Source organism: Delphinapterus leucas, chromosome 17 (genome assembly GCF_059928025.1).
Source record: "Delphinapterus leucas isolate spDelLeu-1000000601 "Yukka" chromosome 17, BTC_Dleu_Yukka2, whole genome shotgun sequence".
NCBI classification, from domain to species: domain Eukaryota; kingdom Metazoa; phylum Chordata; class Mammalia; order Artiodactyla; family Monodontidae; genus Delphinapterus; species Delphinapterus leucas.
In genome coordinates, this window is record NC_143145.1 from 36,037,188 (window position 1) to 36,050,637 (window position 13,450).

The 13,450-nt window shown below is 42.3% G+C and overlaps 1 protein-coding gene across 6 annotated transcripts in view; it reads right to left on the bottom strand.

The window, feature by feature from the left end:
- Nucleotides 1–13,450, bottom strand: part of GRHL2 (grainyhead like transcription factor 2) — a 164,004-nt gene that overhangs the window by 21,027 nt on the left and 129,527 nt on the right. For 4 of the 6 annotated variants that reach the window (XM_089898846.1, XM_089898845.1, XM_089898844.1 and 1 more), the window contains 3 exons: nt 9,886–9,973; nt 9,255–9,394; nt 4,608–4,639 (listed from right to left, as the gene is read on the bottom strand). In XM_089898846.1, the coding sequence (XP_089754972.1) occupies nt 4,608–4,639; nt 9,255–9,394; nt 9,886–9,973 (260 nt within the window). The remainder of the gene's footprint in view (nt 1–4,607; nt 4,640–9,254; nt 9,395–9,885; nt 9,974–13,450) is intronic. The other 2 variants (XM_089898848.1, XM_089898847.1) reach the window with 1 other exon arrangement.

The following is a 13,450-nucleotide window of genomic DNA, read 5'->3' on the forward strand; positions in this document are numbered from 1 at the left end:
CCAAGGGAAAAACATACAATAGAAACAGACCCAGATAACATACTTATAGCACAGTTATTATTATGTTCATGAAAATAAACGACAAGACATTTAGAATTGAAGTTCATTAAAATAAACCAATTAAGTGGAAGTCCTAGAACTAAAAAGTGCAATAATTAAAATTAATAACTCAATAGATGGGTTTAGTATATTGAACCTAGCAGAAGAGAGGATTTGAGAGTTAGGTCAATAGAAAATATCCAGGCTGGAGCATGGTGAGTAAAGAAGATGGACAGTTTAGAAAAGAACATAAAAAAACACAGGGACAGAATAAAAAACTCTAATACACATTTAGAGTCTCAAAGGAGTGGGGAGAGAACAGGGAAGAGCACTATTTGAAGAGATAACAGCCAAGAATGTCCCAAAACTGATGAAAGACATCAACCCACAGATTCAATGAGTGGTATAAAATACCAAGCAGGGGGAAAAAGAAAGTACAAAGAAAACCCACACGTAGAAACATCATAAAAAATTTGAAAACCTGAGAGGAAGAGAAAAATTTTAAAGCAGTCTTTCCCAAATGAAAGAAAAAAGAAAGGGAGGAAGGAAGGAAGGATGGAAGGAAGGAAGGGAAGAAAGAAAAGATTACATTTTAAATAGCAACAATAAGACAGCTGACTTCTCAACAAAAAATGATGGAAACCAAAACTGAAAGAAGGTAACTGCCAACTTGGAATTTGATACCTAACAGAAATACCCTAGAAAAGCGATTACAAAATAAAAACATTTACAACAAATAAACAAATATGAGAGAATTCTTTGCCAAAAGTTCCACAACAAAAGAATTATTAAACAGAATTCTTCTGGCAATAGGAAAAGGATCCCATGTATAACAATCACTTTGCTATACACTAGGAATTAACACAACATTGTAAATCAACTATACTTCAATTAAAAAAAAAAAAAAATAGGAAAAGGATCCCAAAGAGAAACAGAGAAATAAAGGAAGGAATGAAGAGCAACAGAGAGGGCAAATGTAGGTTAAATTTATAAAAGAAGGCAAAGCTTAGTTCTAAGAGTCTTTAGTTCAAATCTTCTAATTTGCAAAATGGCTAACTAGTATACAAGCAAGAATAACTGGTACTAATGTAAGAAACTGATAAAAATCTGCTACTCTGAGGGATGGTAAACATGATTTTCATTTCCTTAAATATTTTCTAAAAATCTTCCTTGTATATCTGATGCAGATTTGAGTATTACTGGGTGGATTTTTTAACTGCAATATCTAACAGTAAAAATAAAAATACATCAATTGAAAAGGGGGTGGGCCTGGAAATTCCCCAGTGGTCCAGTGGTTAAAACGGTGCTTACACTGCCGTGGGCCTGGGTTCAATCCCTGGTCTGTCTGGTTTTTCTTTCCATTTTTCTTCATCTTCCTCTCTTCCATTTCTCAATGAAGTATCATTTATTTAGGGCCTGAAAAGGAACCTTGGCAACAATAATAGCTCTGTTTTTTGAAAGCATCTTCCATGTGTCAGGGCACTTTACGTATTAATGCTTTTAATAATTCTAGCAGGTAGGTATTAATATTTGCTATTTTTAGATGAGGGAACTGAGGCCCCAAAAGGTTGTTATCTTAAGTTACACAGCTTGTAAGATCAATGCAAGACTCAAATCATGGCTGACTGGCTCTAGAGCAGTGGTTCTCAAACATTGCGTGCATTAGAATCACCTGGAGACTTTAAAAAGGTCTCCATGCCTGAGCTGCACCCATCTGCCAATTAAGTCAAAATCCCCGGAGACGGTCCCTGTATGTGAGTATTTTTTTAACTCCCCAGCTTGATTCTGATATGCAGCGAGAGACCTGCTGCTCAGAGATGGTGTCCAAAAGCCTCTGTATCTGTTGTAGCCCCTGCCTAGGAAACAAGCCTGCATGGGGTCTGTGATCCCCAAATTCAGCACCAGAAGTCACCCCAAATACTTATCACTGGACAGGGAGGCAGGAGCAAATAGGTGTTCCTCTTTTTGTTTAGTTTAGGTACTTGGCTGATGATGGCTCCCCATCCCACCTCATCCGAATTTTCTCTAGTTTCTCTCTTTAATTGCACTCAGGTTTGCCGGCACTTCAGGCCAAAAAGCTCTCCTCCTCATGAACAAGTCCGTGTCTGGCCACCACTCCAGCTTTGGAGTAGTCGGGAGAGGGCCCTGGTGCACCTGGGCAGCTGTGTCCTCCAGCTGGTGGCTGCCTGAATGACGCTCTCCAACACTCAGTTAGATGCTTTAATACTAACTGATTTATGCCTGGCAGGGAGAGAGAACTGGCCAGACAGTCCTGATCTGATGAAGGCTAAGCGAATGCCCATGAAGGTGGTTCTCCCCAGGGCTCGGTGGACTGACCCCCTCCGCCAGGTACACTCTCCTAGGCTTGTCACAACCTGGGTCCGAAAATCCAAACGGTGTGCCTTTGTCAAGGCCAGAGAGCCATCACGATGAGGGCCTGTCTCTGGATGCTTCCTTGGCAGCCACAGATCAAGAATTACGAGGGTTAGGTGATGGGGCGTGATGGCTAAAGGCAGGCGATGGGAGTGCAGCTAGACCCAGGTTCAAATCCTGCCTCTGTCACTCACCAGCTGTGCGGCTTAGAAGTTTCTTGATCTTTTGAAGTTTCAGTTTCCTCATTATAAAGTAGAAGTAAGTATAGCATCTTCCCTATGGGAATTTTGGAAGAATCCAATAAAATAATCCATAGAAAGCACTTAGGACAGTGCCTAGCCAAGGTATCCAGTGACTGTTGATTACCACTTTTACATGTAACCATAGCCAAGTCCTACTATGTGTTAACACTGGGCTCCAAGGCCGCCCATATTGCTCAATCGAACTCTAATTAGAAGATGGTTAAGAGTAAGAGCCTTGGGCCTCAGGCCTCAAGATTCTGCAATAAAAGAGGGGAATTGTTACAGAGAGGCCAGGCCAAAAGAGGTAAAAGTAGGTCAATTAGCCACCTAAATGTTGCCGACTTGCAGGGAAGGGCAGTTAGGCTGAGGGAGATTCACAAGCGCAGCCTGCACATGCAAGAGCATTTAGGTCCCCGGCATTTCTTATTCATAACACTCAATTTTCTCACAAGAGATCTTACAGATCGTCTTATACAAAATCCTCATTTTACGATGGAGGACACCGAAGCCCAGAGGTCCGGGAGGTGGCCCCAGGCTTCACACTGGTGAGCGGCAGCCCGGGAGTAGAACGCGGGCTTCCTCAGCTCAGAGTCAACGTTCTTTCCGTGACACCACCCTGTCCTTTGTAAACTATGTGAACAACAGATTACAATTGCTCGTGCTAAGCGTCTCTGTTCATTCCCACCACTGGAATATATTGCCTCTGTACCAAGACAAAAAGAACAATCTAATTATGTATTTAGAAAATTTGGAACTCAGAATTTAGAGGTCAAATCCTGGACAAGGCTCTGTTCCTAACCAATTAGGGAATTATTAGGCTCTTTTGAGATGCTCTATCCTTTAGAGGGTGGCACACTTTTTCTGTAAAGTAAATATTTGGGCTTTCCAGGCTAGACGGACGGTCTCTGCTTGCAACTACAGCAGCGTCTCTGTACTCAGCTCTGCTGTGGTAGCACCAAGACAGCCAGAGACAAGGCACGAAGGCATGAATGCGGCTGTATTCCAATTAAGCTTCATTTGTGGGCACTTGAATCTCATAGTTTTCAAGTGTCATGCAATATTATTCTTCTTTGGGATTTTTTCAACCATTTAAAAATGTTTGCAGACAGTACAAAAAGTATTGGGCCTTGATTTGGCCCTTAGGCTATAGTTCCCTGAGCTCTGCTCTAGGAAATGAGCTCAAGAATACCTGCTCCACTTACTTCACTTTGAAATGTTTTACAAGTAAATATGTTAATTGCATAGGGAAGAATAGGGAAGCCCTGGTTTGACTATAGTTTGAAAAACCAGTGATCTAGAGAGTTAAGTTATACACATGTAATTAATGCAAACCAAGACTTTAGTTGTATGTAAGTAATGTTATGTAGATGAAAAATGAACGTAGATCTAGATTGCTTTAAGAGAAAAACAGTATCCAGGTCATAAGAAGAAATTATCCCAATATAATCTCCAACTCATGTGGTTCAAGAACATGTGTATTTCTGAGAGCCAGCTTTAAGGAGACTGTTAACAAATCTGGCGGTACCCCCTCCAGGGTTGAGAGGTAAAACTATGTTTGAATGAGGAGGAAAGGTTGAGACTTATCCAGAGAGCAGAAATAGAGCCAATGGGTCAAAAGAAGACAGACATCAGTTCAACAGACAAACTTCCTGGAGCTGGAACTGGCCAACAGTATGATGAGTATCAGAATATTCCCATCACTGGGAACATTCAAGTAGAAGCTGGCTGACCACCTATCAAGGATGCAGTACACTGTGCTCCATCTGCCTGGAAGGAGAATGGCATTCCCCAGCCTCCTTCCAGACAATCCCCAGAGTCAAGCCTCTCCTAGCTCTGAGTCTGGAGGCTGAGCAGACATTCTCACTCCCTGCCCCATTACCCTGTGCTTGGAAACCCATTTCTACTGACATACACTGACTTTGGGTGCTTGAGTGAAAAGACCGAGTGTCTTACCCTTCTCGTTCATCATCCGTGTTGTAATACACCTGTGGAGCAAAACAACAGGCTTACTGTAGGCTGGACACAAGGAACGGAAATATGTTACATGATGCACAGACTTTCCTAAGGCATTACGCTGTCTCAAAAAAGACAAAAGACAAATCTGTTTAATGATGCTGCACATGTGTGTCTGAGGAAATACAAATTTAACCTCTTCACAGTCTCCCTAGGGTTAATTCTTAAGAGTTTAATGAACTAAAATTGGAAATCAGATTACCTATAGCCCTAAGCCAAATCTTGCTTTTGACATTAAGGAAATATTTTAGCAAGATCTAAAAATCATTGTTTACAAAGGCCTTGGAGCAGGGCCTGTGAGTAACCAATCCCATCCAGTCCACAGGAGAGCTGACTCCAGACAGAGTGCTTTGGAGAAGAGAGCAGAACAGGAAGTCCCCACGGCAGTAACCCCAGGCCTCTGTTTTTTCCCCAAAGGGACCTGGGTTACCCTGGCATCCCACGACCACAAAAATCTAGGCGTCAACTACCCTCCGGCCAGGAAAGGTCATTTAGCTCTAGGAGGTGTTCTGGCCAGAAGGAAAAGACACTTCTTTTGGTGGCCAGCATGGCAGCAGGCAGAATCAGATTTAAAGACATTATGAAGCATCCTTATTTTATGCAACTCTGGAAATCCAGAGGGTACCCGCTATGTATGCTAAGTCCTCTTCATCCAATTATTTATGACAATTAATTGTGGGCCTTTTGTGAGCTTTAACTATGTGCTGCAGGACCATTTCCATTTGGGTGAAGAATGAAACTCAAGTTAGTATCCAACATTCACACATTAACTTCAAAGTCACCTCTGGCTCTAGTCCATTTCTTCACTGTCCCTGCTGCAGCCACCTGGGAGAGAAACAGCTGTGTCTAGACTGACACTCTCCGTGGAAACTTTCTCAAAGGCTCGTGGCAGTTCCTGGGATGCTGCCAAACCCAAACTTAGTTGTATAACAAAGCTGGTTACCTGGAACTCTTTGGGAATGAGTCATTCTAGACATTAGCTCGGATTTCCACAGGGAACTTTTTCCTCTTAAACTTTTTAATGTCTATGGTTGTACTGTATACTTTGTTTCTTCTTAAACAGAGAACAATGAAGGTAACACGTTTCCTCCCCAGACCCCACGTTTCAGTGTGGCATCAGAGCACTGACATGTGCTAGTAATGGGACTGTCTATTTAGATGCATATAGAGTGACCCACATAAGCAAGGGAGCCTGAGCCATAGCACTGGACACACAACTGGATGTGGAGGAAAGGTTCCTGATGTTGGCTTGTCTTTTGCTGGTTTCTTTAAATGTGGCATAATACATCCACTCTGCTGCACCACCCTGGTAGGGTAATGGACAGCTCTCTGCAAAGGTGACGGGTGACCCAAAGCTGGAAGCAGCCTTCTCTTAAGTGCCCTCCTGGCCTCCTGAGCAGCCTCTGCCGCACCGTCCCTATCACCTCCTTGCACTGTCATTTCTCCTCGCATGTAATGACCCACTGTTTCTTCCTGGTTGGCTGTAGGGCTTATTGCACGAATTTAATTTTTAGACAGTGTTTCTCAAACTTTAGAGTGCATAAAAACTATCTGGAGAACTTCTCATAAATGCAAATTCCCAGAGTCCCCCTTCAGAGATTTTAATTTGAAAGGCCTGGAATGGAACTTGGGAACCTGCATTCTTATCAAGAACGCCTATACTTCCCTGGTGGCGCAGTGGTTGAGAGTCCGCCTGCCGATGCAGGGGATATGGGTTCGTGCCCCGGTCCAGGAAGATCCCACATGCCGCGGAGCGGCTGGGCCCGTGAGCCGCGGCCTCTGAGCCTGCGCGTCCGGAGCCTGTGCTCCGCAACGGGAGAGGCCACAGCAGTGAGAGGCCCGCGTACCGCAAAAAAAAAAAAAAAAGAATGCCTCTGATCTGGGGGATCGAGGGTTTACAAGCCACAAGTGGGGAGACGGTTCTTGAGGGTGTGAGGGAGGAATGATGTCCTCCCTGTGTTCAGGTGGCTTGAGGAAGGCTCATACCCGCCAAGTACATGTTATCCAGTGGGATAATGCCTCTGCCTCCCACAATTTCTCCAAGCTCCCCTTGTCACTTCTTTTTAAAGGCATTCCCGACAGAAGCCACAGTGCGTATCAGGACTTCAGTGCGAGGAGAGGGAGACTGAAGATCTCCACAGAGCCTGCACGTTGGGTTCATGCCCTCATAGGAGGTTTTGATAACCGTCTGGTGAATGTACCAACCCACAAGTGAATCAGTGAGATAATGAGGGAGCAGGGGACATGTGGGCTGATAGTGAAAAGCCTGCTCCCCAGGCCACGTGACCAGACCTGAGGTGCCTTCAGCGTGGCTCGGAGTGCTCACCGACCATGAAAGCTAAACAGCTGCTAGCTCCGCGGTCGTGCAGGGCTGCCACGTGGCTGATTTTACCAGGCTCACGCCTGCAGTGGGTACCATGGCCCTTCCTCCCCTACCCGCCCCTGCTCCCTTATGGTAAAACTGGCCCAGCTTTTGATCTGCCACAACTAGCTCTCATTTTGCCTGTCAAAGTCAGCCAAGCCCTGTCCCATGCCCACTTCTCATGCCACGGCATTGCCCTCTTCCCTCCTGCCTCTGGATCCATCTCCCAAGGCTCCCAGCTTTTCAAAGAAAAGGCAGCCTTTAAAGTTCCAGCCAGCTACACAGTAGGCGCTCCTTTCCTTCGGCCAAGCAAGTTGATCAACCACAGGACATTCACCCATTGTTCTAGAGCACAGAAGAGTGTGTTCCTTTGTTGCCTGAAGCCCAGGCAGGCTCCCTAACTGAGCCCCTTAACTCTGACTCCAAGGCCACAGGCGAAGCCTGAGGCTCTTCAAGAACAGCCCCAGACAGCAGGACTTAACTTCGCAATGCCCCAGGGGACGCTGATCGGGCTGCTTTGCAAATTGCTGCAACCAACCCACGGTAAAGGCTACACATTCCTTCTGATTCAGGCACAGGCTAGGAGCCCAGCTCAGGACACGGAGGGAGCAAGTGAGGCCAGAGGACTGACAGTCACGAGCAGTCAGATTTGGTCACTTTTCCTCTTAGGATTCATTTACAGCTTTGTGTATTTCAGAGAAATCTTGCCAAGAGAACAGGTCAGGCTGTCAGTTTTGACACCGGGCTGAAGCCAGAATCCCACCAGTAAACAATAAGAGCAATTTAACTCAGTTTCCCCCTCTCTCCTGGAAGGTGTGGACACCTAGCTTCAAAAAATCCCATGTGTTTACGAAGACTGTAAATACACAAATCACCATCATGTTCTTGGGAATTAAAAATAATAAAAATAGGTGCTGGCCCTCATAGCTTAATAAATCATAATATTCTTCCTTTCTTCTTTGTGTCCTTTTCCTATCAAACAAGTAAGACAAGATGGGAATGCTACATTTTAGTGGAATGCACTCTAAGAAAAAACTATGGGTATTTTATTGCCATGTTGTGTCAAAAACAGCAACTTTAAAAAAAAGCCCTGGTTGTACAACTGCTTTGTCTCATACACAGATTATTCTCCAGAAACAGAAAGTTAAGCTGATAATAATTTCTGCTCCTAGACTAAGGTCAGTTCTAATGAGTGTCTGAACACTTAGGATGGAAGAAAAACTGGAATGTGTCATTATGCACCTATTTCTCAACAGACCTTTCCTCAGAGGACTCTGTGTTTAAAAGAAAACTAATCAATACAAGAGTCACTAAACCCAACTGGTTTGGTGAAAGACAATTCTGGCTAATGCTGGGGAAGTAATTATCTCACACAATTTTAATTCATGACATAAAAAAAAGAATACTAAAGACATTACAAAAAATCATCCATCTCCTAACCCTACTCATCAAGTATTACAATTTGTCTTGTTCAAATTCAGGTATATATTTGGAATCACAGTATAGATACAAATGGCTATTGTACTTTTTTCCCCTCTGAACATTATCGTAATGAGTTCCTATGTTGCTACATAGTTTTCATAAATATAATTCTGGTGGCTGCATAACATTTCATCAACTTGAGCTACCATAACGAGTTAATTATTGGATCTTTATATTATAATATTATTTCTATAATTTCACTTATAGATATACTTAAAAGACAGGAACTTTTTTTAAAAGGCTTGTCTACAATCTCATTTTTCTCTTGGTGTGAAATTATTTACCTATTCAATGGAAACTGTTAATTTACTAAGGGAAAAATTGTTGATAGAGTTTTATTTAATCAAAGAATTTTTCCTCTTGGGCAACTTTCTAAAGTTATGGGTGCAGTTCAATTTCCCACCATTAGATGGAGCTCCATCGCATCAGGTGGATCCCACATGACAAAACTAACAAAACAAAACTTTTCTTACAGGTTATCAGCCTTCTTACTTTCTTCCTCTTTCATTGCTTTGTCAACACTTCGAGATTATCAGCTCACTCTCACCTTCCCCTTAGTAAGTTGGTTTCCTCTCCTGAGACATTCCTTTCTATAAAATTCCATTTTCTGTAGGGAAGAGCTGGCTTTTTGTTGAATTCATGGGTTTTATTTTTAAGATCAACAGTGCCTGAAGTGATGCTGTCTTAAGGCTCTACCAGCCCAGTGAATGGATGGCAGGCAGATGTTAGCAGGGAGGCCATACCTGTCCTGTCCTCTGCAGGTTTGCAAAGTGAACATCGGGTATGAAGAGGACGGGCTGGGAGTGCAGATCAGGCATTGTCTTGAAGTAGGTGATGTCGCTCTTCTTCTGTAACGGTATCGCTGCCAACTTCCCATCAGAGGCTGGACACAATCACAGAACCCATAAGTGAGAGGGTTGTGAATGACTAAACTCTCACCTGTAAGATCTAATCTTAGCTAAAGTTCATGATTGTCTCCTATGAAGATTCCCAAACACCATAGATGTGAACACACTTTAAAAGCCTCCCCTCTCCCATCACCAAACCAGCAGAAAGAGAGTGGACTTGGCGTGAGCATTCCTGAGGGGGAGCTCCGGTCCCCTCTTGCCCTCCTGTCCCTCTCTGTGCCCTAGATTCCTTGTCTGGAGAAGGAGGATGTTGGTCTCCTTGACATTAGAAAATCCCTCCCAGTTCGAACATTGTGATCATGTGATTCTATTTACGTTTAACAGGGACAGCTCGCCCCTTCTCCACTGCTAGGGAAAAGCAAGCCATCCCTTGCATGCCCATATTTTACCCGCAACCCACTTCTTTTCACCCATTCCCCAGTGGACCTGGCCCAGACAAAGCCTACCCCTTCGCAGCCACACTCACAGTTGTTGCACTGGGTTTGGGAGGCCTGGCCTTTCCCCTTCTTCCTGTTCTGCTTCCTCTCTTCATCTCGGATTTTTCTTTCTGCTCCCTGACAGGGAAAAACAAATGCAGACAATGCTAGGCATGTGACCAGAGCAACTGTCTGCACACAAGCCACAGGGATAAGAAACAAAACGTGGGGAGGTGAGCCAGGCAGCCCCGTTTCCATCCTCCGGCGAGGTCAGGCCTCCACTCTGAAGGTTGAGACTGCTCCTTAGTTTACAGTACATTGTTGACCTCCAAGGGGTCCCACTTTTCCCAGAGTTCCCCCTGTTCCCTATCGCAGTGAAGCCGGTTAAGTAATTTTACTGATTATAATAAAATGTTGTAGGATGAAGCATCAGCTCGTTAACATCATTCCTGGGCACGGAGGGGGGGCATTAAAGTTGAGTGCGAATTCCCTATAAAATTTTTCCTTTGCTCGTTGGTATGGAACTATAAAAAATCATTACAGTAGAGGAAATGAGGGAGGGCATAAGTAAACTACAGAGGATTTAAGATCATGTTGTACATACAAGTATGATTTGGGGTTTTGTCTTAATATGTTCATATGCTCTTGGAGATGGTGCTCATTTGACCGAATAGAAAAGAGGCTGGTCTATTTGCCTCCTTTTTGCTCCTCTGTTCCTTGTATTTTGACTTTTTCATTGGCTTCTCTTGCCAAATCCATCTGGCTTAACCAGTTGACCGTCACCTTATGTCTCTTGCCTTCTTGGCCGTCCATGATTCTTTGAATATCTTCTCTTTCTGGTCAGCTTTGCTAACTCGTTTTCCTCTTCTCACTCCCCAAATACAGACATTCCAACACAGTTTCCTTTTCTTTTCTCTCTTTCCATTCTTACGACAGAAGAATTCATCTACACCCATATTTCCATGATGCTCTAGACAGGTGACATCCAGATACACACTCCCAGCCTAGACTCCTCCCCTAGATTTCACATCTGCATTTACTGGTCCTGCCCTTTGTGGATTTAAGGAATAGTAAAGTAAGGACTGGCCAGCAACCTCTACCCCTAGAGACTGCCCCCAAGTTATCACACACAAAAGAGATAGATTTGAGAGTATACAACTTACTCCTTCTGTTAAACACACACACAAATCGATTAAAAAGGAAAGGACGAGGGGACTTCCCTGGTGGTGTAGTTGTTAAGAATCCGCCTGCCAATGCAGGGGACACGGGTTCAAGCCCTGGTCAGGGAAGATCCCACATGCCGCAGAGCAAATAAGCCAATGAGCCACAACTACTGAACCTGCGCTCTAGAGCCTGTGCACCTAGAGCTTCTGCTCTGCAACAAGGGAAGCCACCGCAATGAACAGTAGCCCCCACTTGCCGCAACTAGAGAAAGCCCACGCGCAGCACTGAAGGCCCAACGCAGCCAAAAATGAAAATAAATAAATATATTTTTAAAAGAGGAAAAGGACAAATTGGTGAAAATACTTGCAATAAAATATCATATAAAGTGTTAAATCATTAATATATAAATAATGATTCAAATGAAAAAAACAACTAACATACCAATAAAGAAATAGACAAGAGCCATGAAATAGGCAATTCACAGAAAAGGACACACAAATGGTTTGAACTAAAACACTGAAATATAGAGTTTGCTCATCAAACTGGCTTTTTAAAAAAAAGCTGATTCCCAATTCTGGCCAAAGTAAGGCCATGACACAACAGGGATGTATGGTCAATCAAGGTATCCCTCATGGCTTTAGAGCTGATTCTTGAAGAATGCGTGATTACAGCTAATCCTTATGGGGCACTTCCTCTGTGGCAGGTGAGTTCTAAGAGCTTTACATAGGTAAGATTTGGATAGTTATAATAGTTTAATCAGATATTTTAAATATGCATTTTTATGCCAAAAAACTTCTTACTACCAAAAGGGAGTAATTTTTTCACAGTGCTTCAAGTTTTGAACTGTCACTGATGTTTATAAACCATAGAAATTCATAGAAAGAGGGAGAAAAAATATAGAAATATTTCCTTTGCAAGTCTCTTCAAGATATACTAAGGTTTTGTAGAGTTCTTTGTCTAGATAACGTATAATATTTTCAGAAAATAAAGTGTTAAATGCACAAACATGACTTTGTTCAAATGGGTGTGAAATATAAGCAAAAGGCCCCTATTATTCATTTTTATTGTGTCCAAGTAAGACATTTTTCTCTGTATTTGAAAGTCTGTACAATATGGTATTTAATGTAAGCAGAAATATGGAAATTCATCTATATAAATTACAACTCACCAAAGACACACCCTAAGGTTTGTCAAGCAATTTTATTTTTAAATTGGTGTTTTATTTTGTACAACTGCTATGAGAAAAAGGTCTGAAATTAATCTGTTTCAGGATTTATATATGTTCAATGTCAATTACTAGGAAATAAAGTCACCTGCTTATTATTTTACAGGTATTCTTTGATATGCCAAATCCAAAGGATTAACATAAAACATAGAGTAGCTCTCCATAGAGCCTAGTCCTAGTACCACATCTACGTAAGAAATTTCCTGCCCAGAAGTCTCAGATATCAGCACACCAAAACAATTCTGATAGTATCCAAACTTCGAGAGCCGCAGTTCTCATATCTAAAATAAGGCTTTGACTTCACAGTGACCCAGGGCAGCTTTGATACATTCAATTAACATAGAGAAAGCATCCTTGAACATGACCTTCCAAGAATTCCTTTCCTTCCTTTGATTATTTGTGACCTAAAGCTTCTAGAAAATAATCTTTTCACTCTCATTAAAGCACAAAAAAGTCTAGTTCTTCCAGAATAGTATATTTTCTGCAAACATCAAATTTATCATTTGAAAATAAATTCCCCAACTTATATGTTCACTATGGAGTGTTAAATTAGAAAAAAAATTATGCCTGAGGATTTCCTGATTATATTGTGATCACTTTTGCCACCTTTTGAGAGAGGATGGCTATCTTTATTTTTTTATTTGACACTTATATTGTTTCTCTTAAGTTTATTTTAAGAATGTGGCCTTCAATAAAATGGATAACCTGGAAGAAATGGACAAATTCTTAGAAATGCACAACCTTCCGAGACTGAACCAGGAAGAAATAGAAAATATGAACAGACCAATCACAAGCACTGAAATTGAAACTGTGATTCAAAATCTTCCAACAAACAAAAGCCCAGGACCAGATGGCTTCACAGGCGAATTCTATCAAACATTTAGAGAAGAGCTAACACCCATCCTTCTCAAACTCTTCCAAAATATAGCAGAGGGAGGAACACTCCCCAACTCATTCTACGAGGCCACCATCACCCTGATACCAAAACCAGACAAGGATGTCACAAAGAAAGAAAACTACAGGCCAATATCACTGATGAACATACATGCAAAAATCCTCAACAAAATACTAGCAAACAGAATCCAACAGCACATTAAAAGGATCATACACCATGATCAAGCAGGGTTTATTCCAGGAATGCAAGGATTCTTCAATATACGCAAATCAATCAACGTGATACACCATATTAACAAATTGAAGGAGAAAAACCATATGATCATCTCAAT